At 43.7% G+C, this 21,719-nt stretch overlaps 1 protein-coding gene across 1 annotated transcript in view; it reads right to left on the bottom strand.

Annotated features, from left to right (window-relative positions):
• Positions 1–20,251, bottom strand: part of LOC120052503 (ephrin type-B receptor 1-like) — a 120,673-nt gene extending 100,422 nt beyond the window's left edge. Inside the window, exon 1 of the mRNA XM_038999451.1 lies at positions 20,186–20,251. Within this exon, the coding sequence (XP_038855379.1) occupies positions 20,186–20,242 (57 nt within the window). The 5' untranslated portion in view covers positions 20,243–20,251. The remainder of the gene's footprint in view (positions 1–20,185) is intronic.
• Between the last annotated feature and the right edge of the window lie 1,468 nt (positions 20,252–21,719).

Genomic DNA, 21,719 nt, shown 5'->3' with positions numbered 1-21,719 from the left:
AAATGAATGGTGGAAAAACGATTGGGTATTATAACACCTCCACTGTTGGGATCAATTCCTGCTCTTTTCCCGCAATCCATCAAAAGCATTTGGTGTGTCATCATAGTCATCTCTGACTGGTGGTCAGACTCGCTCTGGCAGAAAAAAATGTACACTACTCATTCAAGGGTTTTTCTTTATTTTTTTACTATTTTCTACATCGTAGAATAATAGTGAAGACATCAAAACTATGAAATAACACATATGGAAACATGTAGTAACCAAAAAAGTCTAAAACAAATCCAAATATAATTTATAAATATCCACCCTTAAAATATCCACCCTTTGCTTTGATGACAGCTATGCACACTCTTGGCATTCTCTCAACCAGCTTCAACTGGAATGCTTTTCCAACAATCTTGAAGCAGTTCCCACATATGCTGAGCACTTTTTGGCTGCTTTTCCTTCACTCTGCAGTCCGACTCATCCTAAAACATCTCAATTTGGTTGAGGTCGGGTGATTGTGGAGGGCAAGTCATCTGATGCATCACTCCATCATTCTCCTTCTTGGTAAAATAGCCCTTACACAGCCTGGAGGTGTGTTGGGACATTGTCCTGTTGAAAAACAAATGATAGTCCCACTAAGCCCAAAACAGATGGGATGGCGTATCGCTGCAGATTGCTGTGGTAGCCATGCTAGTTAAGTGTGCCTAGAATTCTAAATACATCACGGACAGTGTCACCAGCAAAGCACCCCCACACCATAACACCTCCTCCTCCATGCTTTACGGTGAAAAATACACATGCAGAGATCATCCATTCACCCACACCGCGTCTCACAACGACATGTCGGTATGAACCAAAAGTCTCCTATTTAGACTCCAGACCAAAAGGACAAATTTCCACCGGTCTAATGTCCATTGCTCGTGTTTCTTGGCCCAAGCAAGTCTCTTCTTATTATTGGTGTCCTTTAGTAGTGGTTTCTTTGCAGCAATTCGACCATGAAGGACTGATTCATACAGTCACCTTTGAACAGTTGATGTTGAGAGGTGTCTGTGTCTTGAACTCTGTGAAGCATTTATTTGGGCTGCAATTTCTGAGGCTGGTAACTCCAATGAACTTATCCTCTGCAGCAGAGGTAGCTCTGGGTCTTCCATTCCTGTGGCGGTCCTCATGAGAGCTAGTTTCATTATAGCGCTTGATGGTTTTTGCGACTGCACTTGAAGAAACTTTCAACGTTTTTGAAATGTTCCGTATTGACTGACCTTCATGTCTCAAAGTAATGATGGACGGCCGTTTCTCTTTGCTTATTTGAGCTGTTCTTGCCATAATATGGACTTGGTGTTTTACCAATTAGGGCTATCTTCTATATACCCCCACTACCTTATCATAACACAACTGATTGGCTCAAACGCATTAAGAAGGAAAGAAATTCCACAAATTCACTTTTTAGAAGGCACATCTGTTAATTGAAATGCATTCCAGGTGACTACCTCATTCAGCTGGTTGAGAGACTGACAAGAGTCAGCAAAGCTGTCATCAAGGCAAAGGGTGGCTATTTGAAGAATATCAAATATCAAATATATTTTGATTTGTTTAACACTTATTTGGTTACTGCATGATTCCATATGTGTTATTTCATAGTTTTGAGGTCTTCACTATTATTCTACAATATTGAAAATAGTAAAAATAAAGAAAACCTTGAATGAGTAGGTGTTCTAAAACTTTTGACCAGTAGTGTACATTTGTCCCTTTTTTCAATGCTGATTTGAATGTCATTGAGAAAACAAAAGTAATCCTGGAATTAATCATCTAGTTTTTCAAAAGTATCTGTAATCTGATTAAAATATTTTTGCTGGTAATGTAACGGATTAGAGTTTTTTTGTAATCAATTTCATACAGCGGTACTTCCCTACCCTGCTTATAGTATTCCGAGTGGTGATGTAAGGCTTGCTACCTTGGTTAGACCCATTAGATACACTTATGGGCCTATAGCATTCAGATGATAATGTTGTCAGATTGAAGACATATTATGGTAAAATATATCCTTCACTAATTCTAAGTGGATTTTCACCAATCTACAAGTGTAGACCTACAAAATTAATCTAAACACATTTGCACTAGGTAAACACATGTTTTAATACATTTGCACCTAAATGAAGCTGTGACGATTTGCCTGTGAGCTATTGTCAAGTGACGCTGGCCATTTATTTCCCACAATTTCTCCCCACAGAAACAGAAGTGTTTGCTACAAACATTGTTGATAATTCTTGCTGCTAACCTATAACTATGCAATCGCTAGTCCCATCAAACATGTTGTATTATAATATGTAGCTAAAAGAACAAACTAAATGTTAAGCGTTAGTATTTCTTAGTTTTGTAACGCCAAGAATTGGTCCTTGGTGAGTGTGCGCTGGTCAAGCACGACTTTTAACCACAGTTTACGGGCCTTTCGTTTTTGGTTTATCCAGGTTAAGAGGTAATTTAATTGTTTGTTGTAAACACTAATGTTTATGTTAATTAAGTCTTTGTTTTCATTAACAGGTAAAATAATGCCATTATGGTGTGAATCATGCTATAGGCTAGTATTGCCTTTGAAGTGTAACATCAATGTTCATTAAGAATTTCCCTGTTTAAAGGTGTGAATGGATTATGCCAGGTTAGGGCATGACTGTTCTCCTCAATCAGAGATATGATTGTCTAGGCGTGAGTTTATGGGTGTTTTGTCCTGTGTTTGAAGCACTTTTGCATTTTGTCCTCGAGTTGAGATAATATTACTAGTGGCAAAACGTTTATGTTTTTCATCAACCACTATTTTTCATATTTTTTATTTTTATATTTGATAAATAGGCTACATCTCTGGATCCAGTCTTCTCCATCACCTGCACTGTAAAAAAAAAAATCACCTATTTTGCACCTGATCTAGATTACTGTCTAGGCTACTGATTCTGTCTCAACTGTTGCTGCTCCAGATCCTAATAACTAGGAAGCCGGGTGCTCAATCTTTAACAAAAGTCCAAACAGAAAGCAGAGGTAGTGTTAATTGGGCTTCTAATAAAAACCTGTCATGTCCTTGTCGTGAGTGTCCCAGCAAACACAATCAGTGGAGATGATTAAATGAAGCTGTTTCCCTGTCACCTCTTAGCCTGGCAGGCAGGCAGCTAAAGAGAGTGAGAGGGTGGCTGGATGGATGTATGGATGGCTTTCTGAGAGAGAACAAAGCAGCCCTGGGAGCAGATGCAGTGTCTCACTCTCTATGTACGGTGTGTGTCCTCTCCTCTCTGTGCTCCTCTCAGATAGATAGAGAAGAAGAAAGCATCCCATGGCACCTCATTGCCTCGGCCCCACCAGGTCAAAATAACAGAGTATTCAGCTGCACCTCATTGGTTCTGGTCCATAATGGAAATAATGGGGCGTCCTGCCGCACCTCAGTTGTAATGCACTTCTCTGGTCCCGCTGCTTTATTCACTTCTACAAATAAACCTGAGAGCCACACTCACTCCTCTGGAGCTGGATGTACTATCCATATGTGTATATTTAGAGAGTAAATGCATATGAGAGTGAATAATTTAAACAGTGGACAACATCCACTACATCAAATGCTATACCCCCAACAACACACAGTTTTGTTGTCGTCCATGACAAACACTCCTGACTCAACTCATTGAGGGCCTGATGATTAGTTGACAAGTTGAATCAGGTGTGTTGTCCAGGACTACAATAAAAATGTGTACTGTTGGGGGTACTTGAGTACCGGGGTTGGGAACCACTGTGATATATGATACATATACAGCATACCGTACTATGGTATGGTACTGTAAAAGCTGTGTGTTTTCATAGTGAGTGAACATGGATGATCAGACTGGACCATGTCTTTCCTATTTTCCACTGTGTTCATCCTCGTTCCAGTAAAAGTGTCCTCCCTCTCTAACCTCCTCTCTCCTGTTCTCCACCTATCTCTCAGGATTACTCTGTCTGTGTGACTGTGAGCGGAGGAGAAGGGGAAGAGAAGAGAGGCGTGATAATGAGGACCGTCAGCGGCAGGCAGGCAGCACCACAGTCTGAATCAACAGACTCACCTGCATCAACCCTAATGAGGTAACAGAGTGTGTATAAATGAAACAGCAGGGGGAAAAGATCCTAGGCTCCACTGCTCCCCATCCCAATGCCCCCCAGCCCAGCCAGATGCTGATTAAAGTTAGATGTCTCTTATAGACTGAAACAATAGAGGGAATATGCAGGAGAGCCCACTAGTTTCAATTAGTGAACTCTGGGGTGTCTGTTTGAGTGCTCTTCCTCCTCATTACTGTGATCTGGGTCGTCTATGAAGGAAGAACGTGGTTTAGGAGGTGGAAGGTTTGAGTGCTCCCACCCATCCAAGACATACTAAATACTCAAAACGGTGCCTGAGGAAGGTATGCAGCATCATTAAGGACCCCACACACCCCAGCCATGAGCTGGTCTCTCCCTTACCGTCGGGCAGGCGGTATCAAATCAAATCACATTTTTGGGGTCACAAACACATATTTAGCAGATGTTATTGCGGGCGTTAATGCATGTGTTCCTAGCTCCAACAGTGCAGTAGTATCTAACAAAACACAACAATACACACAAATCTAAACGTAAAAGAATGGAATCAAAAAACATATAAATATTAGCATGAGGTCTGACACCAACAGACTCAGAGACAGTTTATTTCCACAAGACATCAGACTGCTGAACACTTGAACTGGACTGACCACCTGCTCTGACACCTTAGCCCAGACACTCTCATTCATCCACATAACCACAGACGCACACACACACACACACACACACACACACACACACACACACACACACACACACACACACACACACACACACACACACACACACACACACACACACACACACACACACACACACACACACACACACATTCGTGCTATACACACACATCATAACTGCTGCTACCAGACTTATTATACATTGCCGCCCATCCCCTACTTCCCCAAAACACATGTAAATATTGGACTATAAATTGTGCCTTCCTGTATTATACTTATGCTAAAATGTTTATTCTATTCTATTACTTCATGGTCGTATTGTTATATTTTATTATTTATTATTGTTGTTGCATTGTCGAGAAGGAACATACAAGTAAGAACATGTATACCATGCATATCCCGTAACTACGACTAATACACTTTGAAACTTGAAACTTAGAATCTTGAATGGCTGCTTTAGACATACTGGGATGGGGTGGGTGTGATTGGATAGTGTGGACATACAGTGCATTCGAAAAGTATTCACACCCCTTGACTTTTTCCACATTTTGTTATGTTACAGCCTTATTCTAAAATGGATTAAATAAAACACTTTCCTCAGCAATCTACACACAATATCCCATAATGACAAAGCCAAAACAGGTTTTTAGAAATGTACATAAGTATTCAGACCCTTTGCTATGAGACTTGAAATTGAGCTCAGGTGCATCCTGTTTCCAATGATCATCATTCAGATGTTTCTACAACTTGATTGGAGTCCAGCTGTGGTAAATTAAATTGATTGGACATGATTTGGAAAGGCACACACCTGTCTATCTAAGGTCCCACAGTTGACAATGCATGTCAGAGCAAAAACCAAGCCATGAGGTTGAAGGAATTGCCCGTAGAGCTAAAAAAAAAAAGGCCAAAATCTAGGGAAGGGTACCAAAACATTTCTACAGCATTGAAGGTCCCTAAGAACACAGTGGGCTCCATCACTCTTAAACGGAAGAAGTTTGGAACCACCAAGACTCTTTCTAGAGCTGGCCGACTGGACAAACTGAGAAATCGGGGGAGAAGGGCCTTGGTCAGGGAGGTGACCAAGAACCCGATGGTTCCAGAGTTCCTCTGTGGAAATGGGAGAACCTTCCAGAAGGACAACCATCTCTGCAGCACTCCACTAATCAGGCCTTTATGGTTGAGTTGCCAGATGGAAGCCACACCTCATTAAAAGGCACATGACAGCCCACCCAGAGTCTGCCAAAAGGCACCTAAAGACTCTCACACCATGAGAAACAAGATTCTCTGGTCTGATGAAACCTAAATTGAACTCTTTGGCCTGAATGCCAAGTGTCACATCTGCAGGAAACCTGGCACCATCCCTACGGTGAAGCATGGTGGTGGCAGCATCATGCCTTAGGGGATGTTTTTCAGCGGGCAGGGACTGGGAGACTAGTCAGGTTCGAGGGAAAGATGAACAGAGCAAAGTACAGAGAGATCCTTGATGAAAACCTGCTCCAGAGTGCTCAGGATCTCAGACTGGGGTGAAGGTTCACCTTCCAACAGGACAACGACCCTAAGCACACAGCCAAGACAACGCAGGAGTGGCTTCGGGACAAGCCTCTGAATATCCTTGAGTGGCCCGGCCAGAGCCCGGACTTGAACCCGATCAAACATCTCTGGAGAGACCTGAAAAAAGCTGTGCAGCGACGCTCCCCATCCAGCATGACAGAGCTTGAGGGGATCTGCAGAGAAGAATGTGAGAAACTCCCCAAATACGTGTGTGAAGCTTGTAGCGTCATACCCAGGAAGATTAAAAGGCTGTAATCGCTGCCCAAGGTGCTTCAACAAAGTACTGAGTAAAGGGTGTGAATACATATGTAATTTTTACATGTGTTTATACATTTGCTAAAATAAACACAAAAAAACAATTTAATGCATTTTAGAATAAGGCTGTAATGTAACAAAATGTTTTTTTTAAAGTCAAAGGGTCTAAATACTTTCCGAATGCACTGTAGCTGGAAATGAATCTCTCCTTCAGTGAGAATACAGTATGTTCCTCTTTCATCATGAATAAAAAGAAAGATTGCTTTAAAAGGAAAGATGGATGAAACACCAAAAAGCTATTTGAACACAGCAGGGTTTTGGAACAGTTTGTTCCTACTCATACAGGCCTGTAGCTTATCATAGCAGAGAGTTATATTGTGGGCTCAAAAACAGAAAATCAGTACTTAAAATCAACTAGTCATAACAGAGTGCTCAATATGCTCTGGTCTTTACACATCTGAAATACATCCTGTGTGTTTGTGTGTGTAAAAATGCATCGGTTTCTTTGTGTGTGTGTCTGTGTAAAGAACAGTAATTTCTGGTGGGAGTGTTTTCAATTAGAAAATGGTTAGCTCCTACAGACTATGAGTCAAGTGGGCATGGCTTGCTATATAAAGCAGGCAGACAGGCATCGAGGCATTCTGTTAGAATGGGCAAAACGAGTGACCTAAGCAGTCGGTGCCAGGTGCACCGGTTCCAGGATCTCAGAAACGGTCGGTTTACTGGGCTTTTTATGCCTGACAGTGTCTAGGGTTTACAAGAATGGTGCGACAAACAAAAAACATCCAGTCAGTGGCAGTCCTGTGGGCGAAAATAGCTTGTTGATGAGAGGTCGAAGGAGAATGGCAGTGCAACCTAGCAGGCGGGCTACAAACAGGCAAATACAACAGTGGTGTGCAGAACGCCATCTCAAAACGCACAACTCGTAAGTCCTTCTCACAAATAGGCTACTGCAGCAAACGAACACACCAGCTTCCACTCCTATCAGCTAAAAACAAGAAGAAGTGGTTCCTGTGTGCACGCGATCCCCAACATGCAATTTAGTGGAAAAATATTGCCTGGTCCGACAAATCCCTGTTTGGCGTAAGCAGCATGGGCCCATGGCCCCATTCTGTCTGGTGTCAACAGTATAGGCTGGTGGCGGTGGTGTAGGGAACGTTTTTCTGGCACATGTTAGGTCCCTTGATACCAATTCAGCAAAGTTTCCATGCCCCGAAGAATTCAGGCTGTGCTGGAGGAAAATGTGTGTCTGACCTGGTACTAGATGGGTGTACCTAATAAACTGGTCACTGAATGAATTATAGTATGTACTGTATGTAATGGTAGAATATATTAGATACAATTGCAGTGGGTTCTTGACTGAAGTTAGAACCTGGCTATAAATGTCTGTGTAGCATCAGGAACAGATACAAGAGTCTAATCTAACTTTAGATTCTATTACACCATCCCCTGGTTAAACAAGTAATGATCCACATCCATGTCATGCATGTTTTCGGGGAGGAAGAAGAGCAGACTTTATAAGAAGGATAGGTGTAGAGGAGTGTGGTGGGAATGTGAGCGAGGGATAAACTCTGACTCCATAGCGAGTTCTCCCTGTGGATCAGAGGATGGAGGGATGATGGAGGGGTACAGGCGCTCCACAGGCAGTCTCCTCTGTTCCCACTTCTTTCCCACACTCACCCAAATCTCTGTACATCCCGTACACACCAACACACGAGTGCCCAGTTCAATCTTCTCAATTCATTGTTTCTCTCTGACCCACTAAACGTTTAATCTAACAGAGCATCTAGCTCCGGGTCATGCCTGTATTTCACCACACACTCAATTTATCTGAAGGAAGAAACCTCACTGTTCTTCACTTTATAACCTACAATTTTGAAAACCCCTGCTATCTCCTCATCTCCCTCTGTTGTCTATAGGGACTCAGTGTCCATAGGAGTAGAAGACTATAAAAAAAACACTGGTTTTACTCAGAGTACCTGATGAAAATGAGAGAGGGACAATTTTTTAAAAACTGTTTCATCATAATGTCAAAGATATTATTGACTTTTTATTTAACTAGGCAAGTCAGTAATTAAGAACAAATTCTTATTTACAATGACGACCTACCCCTCCCCTAACCCGGACGACGCTGGGCCAATTGTGCACCGCCCTATGGAACTCCCAATCCCGGTTGTGATACAGCCCGGGATCAAACCAGGGCCTCTAGCACTGAGATGCAGTGCCTTAGACTGCTGTGCCACTCGGGAGCCCAAATGACTTGCTGACAGGGGGCAGTCTGAAACCACACCCAATTAGAGATGTAGGATCTCAATTTGATCACCCTGTTGCAGGAGAACTCTTCTGCAACAAAATGCAGGAAATAAAAAATTGTAGTGTATTTGGTGTTTAAAATGTTTCTGAAGTTTGTATTTTTAAATTTAAAATTTCAAACTAGATTTTCCCTTACGAAAAATGTATCAACTCCAACAAAAATTGTCATGAACTATTTTCACATTTCCTGTTGCTGCTGATCATTCATCTGTAAAATAGATTTGAATATTGCTGCATATAATCTATATTCATTTAAATTAATCTCACTAATTAAATTCCCATAAACAGCAAACCCTAAGGGCCTAAATGTGCCTAATTTTGCAGAACATTATTCATTTTCCATTTTGTAAAATAAATAGGTTTAAATTACTTTTTATCTATATAAAAAAACGGACTCAGTTTCTATAATCATCAAGTGTGAATCGATCAAGTATGAGACTTACTATCATTTGGAAATGCAATTTAAATCACTATCAATGTCAATCTGTCAATCTGAATATGGCACTGTCTTGTGAATTTTAATTAATCTTAATGACATGTACATATAATCAACAGAATCTAATCTTGAGTGTAAAAAAATGGCACGTTAATGCTCTCACAACTGATCATGTAAATAAGGACCTCTGGCATTTCTTTTCCTCCTCTGGATTTGACCAATTCTGATGTTTAATTTTTCACTTATTGTAGCACATAAGTAGAACTTAATTGTTCAGAGCGAGATCTAAGCGTTTTAATTAATCTTTTGGCAAGCTTGAAATTGGAATCTAAGTGTGCTCAGACTAAAGTATACCCTTGGGGTATTGCATGAGACACAGCGGATGCACATCCTCTCTCCCCACTTAACATGGCACAGAACACTCTAAACCAGGCTACCAGCCAGCGCCTACAGTATGAATGAGGAGTTAGGAAATATAGAAAACAAACAGAGCCACACCAATATCCAGGAGATGTGCATGCAATTCTATTATTTCATGTCACAACAATATATCATATCAGTAAGCAAAAAAAATCATTTTATTAAAATAATTGCTTGATCTAATGAAGCATACGTGGTCCCTTTCCCATTGTATTATTGTTTTGGTAAATTTTTCGTTGAGTAAGGTAGCTTCAAAATGCATCTGTTTTAGCCTCGCTGTGTGCTTTCTGTAGTGGAGGGGCAGACAGAGGAAAGTACAGAGCGTAGGTGTCTTTGGTCTTCTCTTGTTGCGCGTGATTGGCTTATGGTGCAATCACTCATGGGGACACCAAGTCACCGCAGCACCTGTTAGGAGAGCAAAAGCAAAAGCCCCTCTTCAGTGCTCCAACGTCATTGACTACGGATAAATCAACATCTTATGCCCAGTTTCTTTGAAAATATTTTAGCCTATTCTATAGGATATGTCTTTTGACAAATATGCATCTGGATTTTAATATAGGCTTCATTTAAAATGAAATAATAAATTGCAATAAAGAACAATAAGTTCTAGTTGTTTTTTAGCATGTCTTAGGTCTACCTAAAGGTTTCTGGCAAGGAGAACGAGCATATTCACATTTTCTGGTTTTAGAAGACTTAGTGAGTGTTGAGTGACAATATTTGAGTGACAATATTGCCTGCTGTACTGAAAAGACATTCAGACAGAGTGGTTGTTGTACAGATGCACAGGTACTTTCAGGCAACGTTGGCCATGAGTGGAAAACAACCTTGATTTCCTCTCCCCAATGCTAGTGGGTCATCGTCTCCTCCGATAGCATCTTCAATGTGGTAGCTCTGAGCTCTGCACTGGCGTTGTGCACTCAGTGTCACTGAGTGTGACTTTCCTTCACCAAGGAAAACTAGGCCTAACAGTGTTTTATTGTTAACCGGGATTTAATGAGATTGTTTGTGGCTTTTGTAACAATTTAAATTTGAAGAATTACATATCCTAGACTAAGCATCAAATTACAACCAATGTGTGTAACTACATCCTTCAGGGTGGAATTATCAACAATACACTGTTAAAATGAAGTGCTTTGGAAACCCAAAACTAGTGGCAACTGAGCTGCCAACATCTTCAAAGAGAGGAAAACGTAACTTTACTGGAGTATTGAAACACATAATCCTGAGATATTTTGAAACATTACATGGTGTGTTGTAACACCACTTAATCAAGTGTTGTGCAACACCTTGCCAGTGACTGGGAGCACTAACAGAAAAGATTGAAAAAACTATTTAGGTGATTCAAGCCCTGCTTAGAGCAGAATTAGATACCTTCTCATTTGATGTTGTTTCCTCTCTCTAAAGCTTTTAAACACCATTATGTTTTGAATCCTGTCTAATACAGAATTAGATCTCTTCTTCTGAAGTGTTTCTTCTTAACTTCTTAATGTTTAACATTGTTTTCTGAATTTGATAATTGACCATTTTGGCAGGCATTGTCAAGCAGTGTTGAAACCACCAGCACTACCTGGCTGCGAGAATTCAGGATTCTACACTTGCCTCTTCCATTGACAATCACAAATGTGGGAATGGGTGCTGTCCTCAATGAATGTCAATTTGCCTGACGGTTTTGATATCCGTTTATCATTATCAATTACCAGAGGTGTGGACTCGAGTCACATAACTTGGACTTGAGTCAGACTCGAGTCACAAGTATGATGACTTGCAACTCGACTTTGACTTTAACACCAATGACTCGTGACTTGGACTTGAGCCTTATGACTCGACCTGACTTGATACCCTCCCCAAACTGACTTGATACCCTCCCCAAACTGACTTGATACCCTCCCTAAGCCCAAATATTAAAAATGATGCTATTAAAAAAGTGTGCAGCGCATCAACTCTTCATTTAACTGATTACAGTTTGAATTGGACAGCAGCCAATCAAATTGTGCCAGCTGAGAAACAGTTGTGCGTGGTAGTGCAGAGGAACGTCGGCGGGTGAATTCAGATGGAGCCCTTGGAAAGATGATACCCAAAATTATTATTTTCGGATATAAAGACGACACTGTATCAACAAAAAATGGATTGCAACTTGCAAAACATGCAGGAAGAAAATTACAGACGGAGGCTCAACAATTTCCAACTTTGTTCGACATTTGAAGCTGCATAAAGAACGGTAAGTCGTGGCTAATATAGCCAACAGCTATATATTTTATTACTTTACTAGTGTATCATGTAGGGTAACGTAACGTTAAATCAATAAGCCTCCACACAGTCAGTCAGTGTGGGAACGTGATCATTGCATCCAAGATAGAGCTACAACTGGCTAGGCAGTTGGTATCCTAAATCCTGCCTGTTGTTACTGCTGTTCCTAAAACCATTGACATACGTTAGCCTACTGTAACCACACAGAGAGAGTATGTGTGTGTGTGTGTTAAGATTGGGCAATTGTGTGCAAGCCTACATCGCCCGATTGCGCCCCATAGTGATCCTCGATAGTCGATCACTATTGGGGGGGTGTGTCTTTCTTATGGCTACCCATGTATTTCCATGGAAATATAACGTTTATTTGGAAAGTAATAAATATATAGATATTTTTAAAAGCATTCATGATTTGCGTAAATGTAATATACTATTACTCTTGTTAAAAATATGAAATGGTATTACATTTGGTGAAGAGCACATTATGACTTGTTTAGGACTCGAAACTCAAAGTTTAGGACTTGAGACTTGACTTGATACTTGACGGTCTTGACTTGAGTCTTAATTCGGACTTGCCTGTCTTGACTTGGGACTTGACTGCTAAGTCTTGAGACTTACTTGTGACTTGTGAAACAATGACTTGGTCCCACCTCTGTCAATTACACATCATGGCACAACAAGCTTAATACTAACATAGAAGTATTCTTCTCTTTCTTCAAACATGCATACAACATGTGACAGAATCATAAAGTCAAAAAACTATTATTACCCACAATCATCTAAAAACAGAGTCACTTAGCAAGATAGGAAATGCAAGGTGATAAAAACCAGACTTCCAATGAGTTCAATCACAAAATGTTCTCTCGTTGGTTATGACATAAATTATAGGGGGCAGTATTTTCGTTTTTGGCTAAAAAACGTACCCATTTGAAACTGCCTATTTCTCAGCCCCCGAAACTAGAATATGCATATAAATGTCAGATTAGGATAGAAAACACTCTAAAGTTTCCAAAACTGTCAAAATTTTGTCTATGAGTTAAACAGAACTGATATTGCAGGCTAAAACCTGAGGAAAATCCAATCAGGAAGTGCCCCTGTTTTTGAAACCTCTCTGTTCTAATACCCATTTAAAGGGATATCAACCAGATTCCTTTTTCTATGGCTTCCCTAAGGTGTCAACAGCCTTTAGACATAGTTTCAGGCTTTTATTTTGAAAAATGAGCGTGAACGACCACATTGCGTAAGTGGATAGGTGGGGGCTCTCAGAGTGAGTTGTGCGCAAAAGAGAAAGGCAGCCATTGTTACTCCCGGTCCTAGTGAAAAACCAACAGTCCCGGTTGATATATTATCGAATAGATACTTGAAAAACACCCTGAGGATTGATTATAAAAAACGTTTGACATGTTTCTGTGGACATTATGGATATAATTTGGAATTTTTGTCTGCGTTGTCGTGACCGCTCTTTCCGGTGGATTCCTGGGCATAATGCACCAAACGAACAGAGCTATTTGGATATAAAAAATATCTTTATGGAACAAAAGGAACATTTGTTGTCTAACTGGGAGTCTCGTGAGTGAAAACATCCGAAGATCTTCAAAGGTAAACGATTCATTTGATTGCTTTTCTGATTTTCGTGACCAAGTTACCTGATGCTAAGTGTACTTAATGTTTTGTCGAGCGATCGATAAACTTACACAAACGCTTGTATTGCTTTCGCTGTAAAGCATAATTTCAAAATCTGAGATGACAGGTGGATTAACAAAAGGCTAAGCTGTGTTTTGCAATATTGCACTTGTGATTTCATGAATATGAATATTTATTATATTATTTGACTGTGGCGCTATGCTATTCAGCGTTGCTGATGACAATTATCCCGGATCCAGGATGGGTGGTTCAGAAAGGTTATGAAAGACACTTACATTTTGACCAACATATTATGTTGGATTTATTCTTATATTATTTTGTTAAAATGAAATGAACAAATATAATATAATATACTTTTGGGGTATTTGGCACTTTATTGAGATAGTTCTGAAATGACAGAGATTCAGATAGGTGGGAGAAAGAGATGAAAATGTTGGAGCAAGGAATTTAACCCCAGTCTTCAGTGGGGAGAGGGGTGAGGTGTCTAAGCTGGGTGAGTTACCGCTAGCCAACGGGCTCTGCATGACTTGCATTAATTTTTATAAAGTATATGTTGGTTATTTTTTGTTGTTGTTGTCAATTTCAATTAACCCCAGAATAATTTCTTACAATGTGGCTGTGTGGTTGAGTGGGTAAATTTTAAACGAAATGTACCAGTTATTGCCTCTCCTGTTTGTAATCTGTATAAATAAAGTATTGAAAAAAAGGTAGAAAAAAAGGTAGAAATCTACAGAAAATATTCTGCATAGACCCTTATCATCAATCAATATTTAGGCTATAAACCATTTGCATTTCTAAATCATGGATTGTATGAGATAACCGTTTTTCGAGTTTTGATGCTGCCTTTTACATGCACTTGTAACGTCCTGACCAGAGTTCTTATGTGTTTTGCTTGTTTAGTGTTGGTCAGGACGTGAGCTGGGTGGGAATTCTATGTTGTGTGTCTAGTTCGTCTGTTTCTGTGTTCAGCCTAATATGGTTCTCAATCAGAGACAGCTGTCAATCGTTGTCCCTGATTGAGAATCATATATAGGTGGCTTGTTTTGTGTTGGGGATTGTGGGTGGTTGTTTCCTGTCTCTGTGTTTGTATTCTGCACCAGATAGGTCTGTATCGGTTTGCCACTTTTGTTATTTTGTATTTGTTTAGTGTTCACTGTAGTTTTGTTAATTAAACATGTTGAGCACTGGCTACGCTGCGTGTTGGTCCGATCCCTGTTTCACCCCCTCTTCTAGTGAAGAGAGGGAAGGCCGCCGTTACAGAACCACCCACCAATCTCGGACCAAGCAGCGTAGCAACGGGCAGCAGTGGCAGCAGCAGCAGCAGCGGGACCAGGAGAAATGGACATGGGAGGACGAGCTGGACGGAAAAGGACCCTGGGCAGAGCCAGAGGAGTATCACCGCCCCAAAGCAGAGCTGGAGGCAGCAAAAGCAGAGAGGCGGCGTTTCGAGGAGCTAGCTCGGCAGCAGGAGCCGGATCTGGGTTACACCACTTGGGAGGAAATAGACAGGTGGTCGGTTGACCCAGGGAGAGTGCCGGAGCCCGCCTGGGATTCGATGGAGCAATGTGCAGAGGGATACCGGCGAATGAGGTTAGCACGACGACGCGGTAAGAAGCCCGTGAAGAAACCCCAAAAATTTCTTGGGGGGGGGGGGGCTAAAGGATAGTGTGGCGAAGTCAGGTAGGAGACCTGCGCCCACTTCCCATGCTTACCGTGGAGAGCGGGAGTACGGGCAGACACCGTGTTATGCGGAAGAGCGCACGGTGTCTCCTGTACGTGTGCATAGCCCGGTGCGGGTTATTCCACCTCCCCGCACTGGCCGGGCTAGATTGAGCATTGAGCCAAGTGCCATGAAGCCGGCTCTACATATCCGGCCTCCAGTACGTCTCCTCGGGCCGGTGTACATGGCACCAACCTTACGCATGGTGTCCCCGGTTCGCCAACACAGCCCAGTGCGGGTTATTCCACCTCCCCGTACTGGACGGGTTCGGGGAGCATTCAACCAGGTAAGGTTGGGCAGGCTCGGTGCTCAAGGGAGCCAGTACGCCTGCACGGTCCGGTATATCCGGCGCCACCTTCCCGCCCCAGCCCATTTCCTCCAGTTCCAGCACCCCGCACTCGCCTTATGGTGCGTGGCCCCAGCCCAGTACCACCAGTGCCTACACCACGCACCAGGCTTCCAGTGCGTCTCCAGAGGCCTGTTCCTCCTCCACGCACTCTCCCTATGGTGCGTGTCTCCAGCCCAGTACCTCCAGTTCCGGCACCACGCACCAAGCCTCCTGTGCGTCTCCAGAGCCCTGTACGCACTGTTCCTTCTCCCCGCACTCGCCCTGAGGTGCGTGCCCTCAGCCCGGTACCTCCAGTTCCGGTACCACGCACCAGGCCTATAGTGCGCCTCGAGAGTCCAGTGTGCCCTGTTCCTGTTCCCCGCACTAGCCTTGAGGTGCGTGTCTCCAGTCCGGTACCACCAGTTCCGGCACCACGCACCAGGCCTACTGTGCGCCTCAGCAGGTCAGAGTCGGCCGTCTGCCCAACGCCGCCTGCACTGCTCGTCTGCCCAGCGCCGTCTGAGCTGCCTGCCTGCCCAGCACCATCTGAGCCATCCGTCTGCCCAGCGCCATCTGAGCCATCCGTCTGCCCAGCGCCATCTGAGCCATCCGTCTGCCCAGCGCCATCTGAGCCATCCGTCTGCCCAGCGCCATCTGAGCCATCCGTCTGCCCAGCGCCATCTGAGCCATCCGTCTGCCCAGCGCCATCTGAGCCATCCGTCTGCCACGAGCCTTCAGAGCCGCCCGTCTGTCCCGAGTCATTAGAGCCGTCCGCCAGTCAGGAGCCGCTAGAGCCGTCCGTCAGTCAGGAGCCGCCAGAGCCGCCAGCCAGTCAGGAGCCGCCAGAGCCGCCAGCCAGTCAGGAGCCGCCAGAGCCGCCAGCCAGTCAGGAGCTGCCAGAGCCGCCAGCCAGTCAGGAGCTGCCAGAGGCGCCAGCCAGTCAGGAGCTGCCAGAGCCGCCAGCCAGTCAGGAGCTGCCAGAGCCGCCAGCCAGTCAGGAGCTGCCAGAGCCGCCCTCCAGTCATGAGCCGCCCTCCAGTCATAAGCTGCCTTCCAGTCATGAGCTGCCCTACAGTCATGAGCTGCCCTACAGTCATGAGCTGCCCTCCAGTCATGAGCTGCCCTCCAGTCATGAGCTGCCTTCCAGTCATGAGCTGCCTTCCAGTCATGAGCTGCCTTCCAGTCATGAGCTGCCTTCCAGTCATGAGCTGCCCTACAGTCATGAGCTGCCCTACAGTCATGAGCTGCCCTACAGTCATGAGCTGCCCTACAGTCATGAGCTGCCTTCCAGTCATGAGCTGCCTTCCAGTCATGAGCTGCCTTCCAGTCATGAGCTGCCTTCCAGTCATGAGCTGCCCTACAGTCATGAGCTGCCCTACAGTCATGAGCTGCCCTACAGTCATGAGCTGCCTCTCTGTCCGGAGTTGCCCCTCTGTCCTGAGCTACCTCTCTGTCCTGAGCTACCTCTCTGTCCTGAGCTACCTCCTAAATCATGTGGGGGCCTTGGGGAGGATTCTTAGGCCAAGGTCGTGGGCGAGGGTCGCCACTCAAAGGACGCTAAGGAGGGGGACAAAGACAGTGGTGGAGTGGTGTCCTCGTCCACCGCCGGAGCCGCCAACGCGGACAGATGCCCACCCAGACCCTCCCCTTGAGTTTTAGGGGTGCGTTCGGAGTCCGCACCTCAGGGGGGGGGGGGGGGGGGTACTGTAACGTCCTGACCAGAGTTCTTATGTGTTTTGCTTGTTTAGTGTTGGTCAGGACGTGAGCTGGGTGGGAATTCTATGTTGTGTGTCTAGTTCGTCTGTTTCTGTGTTCAGCCTAATATGGTTCTCAATCAGAGACAGCTGTCAATCGTTGTCCCTGATTGAGAATCATATATAGGTGGCTTGTTTTGTGTTGGGGATTGTGGGTGGTTGTTTCCTGTCTCTGTGTTTGTATTCTGCACCAGATAGGTCTGTATCGGTTTGCCACTTTTGTTATTTTGTATTTGTTTAGTGTTCACTGTAGTTTTGTTAATTAAACATGTTGAGCACTGGCTACGCTGCGTGTTGGTCCGATCCCTGTTTCACCCCCTCTTCTAGTGAAGAGAGGGAAGGCCGCCGTTACAGCACTGAAACCCCCAGAAGTGTTTTCACTTTCTTACAGATGCACGATGCAGAAATCGCTCCGGCATTTCATGGTGCTAAAATTCTAATAGTTCACCTAAAAAAAAATTATGTGACATAACAAGCAACTCTAGTGTAGAGCAAATATTCCCAAACTGGGGTATGCGTACCCCCAGGGGTAAGCGCAAGGCAGTCGGGGGTACGGGCAATTTTTTTTTCTTTACATTTTCTTTCTTCAAATTTTCAAACAGTACATTTATATTTTCCAACGAGGCTATACATTTGGGTGAGTTTTTTTCTCTCGCCTGAGTATCCTCGTTTCACTGCCAAAAATAAAATGTAACCATTTAGTGTTCAGCGAAATAACACAATGTCAAATACAGGTAGCCTAGTCAAATAATTAACATCCAATCACATTAACCGTTACTCTATCGCGGGAAACCTTCACTCTTGCGCAGACATTTAGAAACGAAACATGACAATTTGAAAAATAAGTCTGAGCGTGAATAAAGATGACTTTTGAGTAGCAAGACATGTATAAAAGCAACAGATACCATTAATAAGAAGGGGCTAGAAGCGTCTTATATGGTGAGCTACTGAGTGGCTAGGACAGGCAAGCCCCATACTATTGTGTAGGACTTAAATATTCCTGCTTCCGCCAATATGGCTGGGACAATTCTGGGGGAAAAGGCCAAAGAAACTATACAGAAAATGTCTTCATCAAACAACACTGTTTCACGACACATCAGTGACATGGCAGGAGATGTTTTGAAACAATTACTGCTTCGCATACAAGTCAGTCAATTAAATACGTTACAGCTGGATGAGTCAACAGACATGGCGGGCCTGGCACAGCTCCTGGTATATGTCCGTTACGTTTATGGGGGGTCAATGAAGACATCCAAACCACTGGAAACCAGGACAACAGGAGAGGATATTTTTTAAGTACTGGGTATGACATCAAATGGGCTTTGGCGATCAAGATATGTTGGTATCTGTACTGATGGATATGTTGATATCTGTCCTGATGGCACAAAAGCCATGACAGGGAGACATACAGTAGTGGAATGGTAACACGCGTGCAAGCAATTGCTTTCTACGCCACTTGGGTACACTGCAGCCTCCACCGAGAGGCTCTTGCTGCCAAGGGAATGCCTGACAGCATGAAAGACGTTTTGGACACAACAGTTAAAATTATTAACTTTATTAAAGCAAGGCCCCTGAACTCTCGTGTATTTTCTGCATTATGCAATGATATGGGCAGCAACCATGAAACACTTTTACAACATACAGAAAGAAGTGTGCTGGTTATCAAGGGGAAAAGTATTGACACGTTTTCTTGAATTGAGAGACGAACTTAAAGTTTTCGTTACTGACCATAATTTTCACTTGTCTGACTGCTTGCATGATGACGAGTTTCTCACATGTCTGGCCTATCTGGGTGATGTTTTTTCTCGCCTGAATGATCTGAATCTAGGATTACAGGGACTCTCCGCAACTATATTCAATGTGCGGGACAAAATTGAGGCTATGATTAAGTTGGAGCTCTTTTATGTCTGCATTAACAAGGACAACACACAGATCTTTCCATTATTGTATGATTTTTGTGTGCAAAGGAACTCAAGCTTACGGACAATGTCAAATGCGATATAGCGAAGCACCTGAGTGAGCTGGGTGCACAATTATGCAGGTACTTTCCCGAAACGGATGACACAAACAACTGGATTCGTTATCCCTTTCATGCCCTGCCTCCAGTCCATTTACCGATATCTGAACAAGAGAGCCTCATCGAAATTGCAACAAGCGGTTCTGTGAAAATGTAATTTAATCAGAAGCCACTGACAGATTTCTGGATAGGACTGCACTCAGAGTTTCTTGCCTTGGCAAATTGCGCTGTTAAGACACTGATGCCCTTTGCAACCACGTACCTATGTGAGAGTGGATTCTCGGCCCTCACTAGCATGAAAACTAAATACAGGCACAGACTGTGTGTGGAAAATGATTTAAAATGACACAACCCAACATTGCAGAGTTATGTGCATCCTTTCAAGCATACACTTCTCATTAACCTGTGGTGAGTTATTCACAATTTTTGATGAACAAATAAGGTTTGATATGTAAGATGGCTAAATAAAGAGCAAAATGATTGATTATTATTGTACTATTATTTGTGCCCTGGTCCTATAAGAGCTTTTTGTCACTTCCCACGAGCCAGGTTGTGACAAAAACTCACACTCATTCTTATGTTTAATAAATGTATTGTGTGTGTGTGGCAGGCTTACAATGATGGCAAAAAAAAACAAGATTAGACCCTGGTGCTAGAGGGGGTACGCAGCTGGAGGTTGAATGTTTGAAGGGGTACGGCCCGGGACTATAAAAAGTTTGGGAACCACTGGTCTAGATGAAGTGGAGTGTTCTTACCCCAGAGGCAGGATACGCTATCCAACCCAGCTCTGCTGTGGCCGTCCGCGTGTCCATCACTGTCTCTGTGTGTGAGAGAGAGAGAGAGAGATTCAATACACATTTCTGCTACAGTACTACCAATGCAAACACCTGTTACAGTAAAACACCTCATTCCATTACTTTTGTGTAAGCCCATTGTTTCTTATCAGTCCATTGAAAACCATTGATATGAGCTAGATCTTAAATATCTCATTACTGGAAGTGTATCAGCCCTTTAACCAATGGGCCAGACAAAATCAGACAGATCAGCCCACTCTACACATTTCATTACATTTCACTACTGTCAAACTGACTGAGAGACACAGTATGAGCTATTTACATTTACATTTAAGTCATTTAGCAGACGCTCTTATCCAGAGCGACTTACAAATTGGTGCATTCACCTTATGATATCCAGTGGAACAGCCACTTACAATAGTGCATCTAAATCTTTTAAGGGGGGGGGGGTTAGAAGGATTACTTTATCCTATCCTAGGTATTCCTTAAAGAGGTGGGGTTTCAGGTGTCTCCGGAAGGTGGTGATTGACTCCGCTGTCCTGGCGTCGTGAGGGAGTTTGTTCCACCATTGGGGTGCCAGAGCAGCGAACAGTTTTGACTGGGCTGAGCGGGAACTGTACTTCCTCAGAGGTAGGGAGGCGAGCAGGCCAGAGGTGGATGAACGCAGTGCCCTTGTTTGGGTGTAGGGCCTGATCAGAGCCTGAAGGTACGGAGGTGCCGTTCCCCTCACAGCTCCGTAAGCAAGCACCATGGTCTTGTAGCGGATGCGAGCTTCAACTGGAAGCCAGTGGAGAGAGCGGAGGAGCGGGGTGACGTGAGAGAACTTGGGAAGGTTGAACACCAGACGGGCTGCGGCGTTCTGGATGAGTTGTAGGGGTTTAATGGCACAGGCAGGGAGCCCAGCCAACAGCGAGTTGCAGTAATCCAGACGGGAGATGACAAGTGCCTGGATTAGGACCTGCGCCGCTTCCTGTGTGAGGCAGGGTCGTACTCTGCGGATGTTGTAGAGCATAAACCTACAGGAACGGGCCACCGCCTTGATGTTAGTTGAGAACGACAGGGTGTTGTCCAGGATCACGCCAAGGTTCTTAGCGCTCTGGGAGGAGGACACAATGGAGTTGTCAACCGTGATGGCGAGATCATGGAACGGGCAGTCCTTCCCCGGGAGGAAGAGCAGCTCCGTCTTGCCGAGGTTCAGCTTGAGGTGGTGATCCGTCATCCACTCTCCACTTCTTCAGTAATAGACTCTGGTTCTGAAAAGAGGCCATGACATTCTTGAAGGGGAAGAGGGAGATATATAACCACAAATAAAAAGAGACATGGAAAGAGGGATTTACTTGCCAAACCAAAAGTATTGCATGACCTACTGTTTTCAGGAACATCAAATATGCTCACAGCTCCAACGTTTTCTTACACTTGTTTGGAATAAGTGTGTAGGTGTAGTAAATACAGGACAGTATATAACAAACCATTCTCTGTGGACATCATTCAAAGT

Source organism: Salvelinus namaycush, chromosome 8 (genome assembly GCF_016432855.1).
Source record: "Salvelinus namaycush isolate Seneca chromosome 8, SaNama_1.0, whole genome shotgun sequence".
NCBI classification, from domain to species: domain Eukaryota; kingdom Metazoa; phylum Chordata; class Actinopteri; order Salmoniformes; family Salmonidae; genus Salvelinus; species Salvelinus namaycush.
Note: the sequence above shows the minus strand (reverse complement) of the source record. Positions and strands in the feature narration are given on the sequence as shown.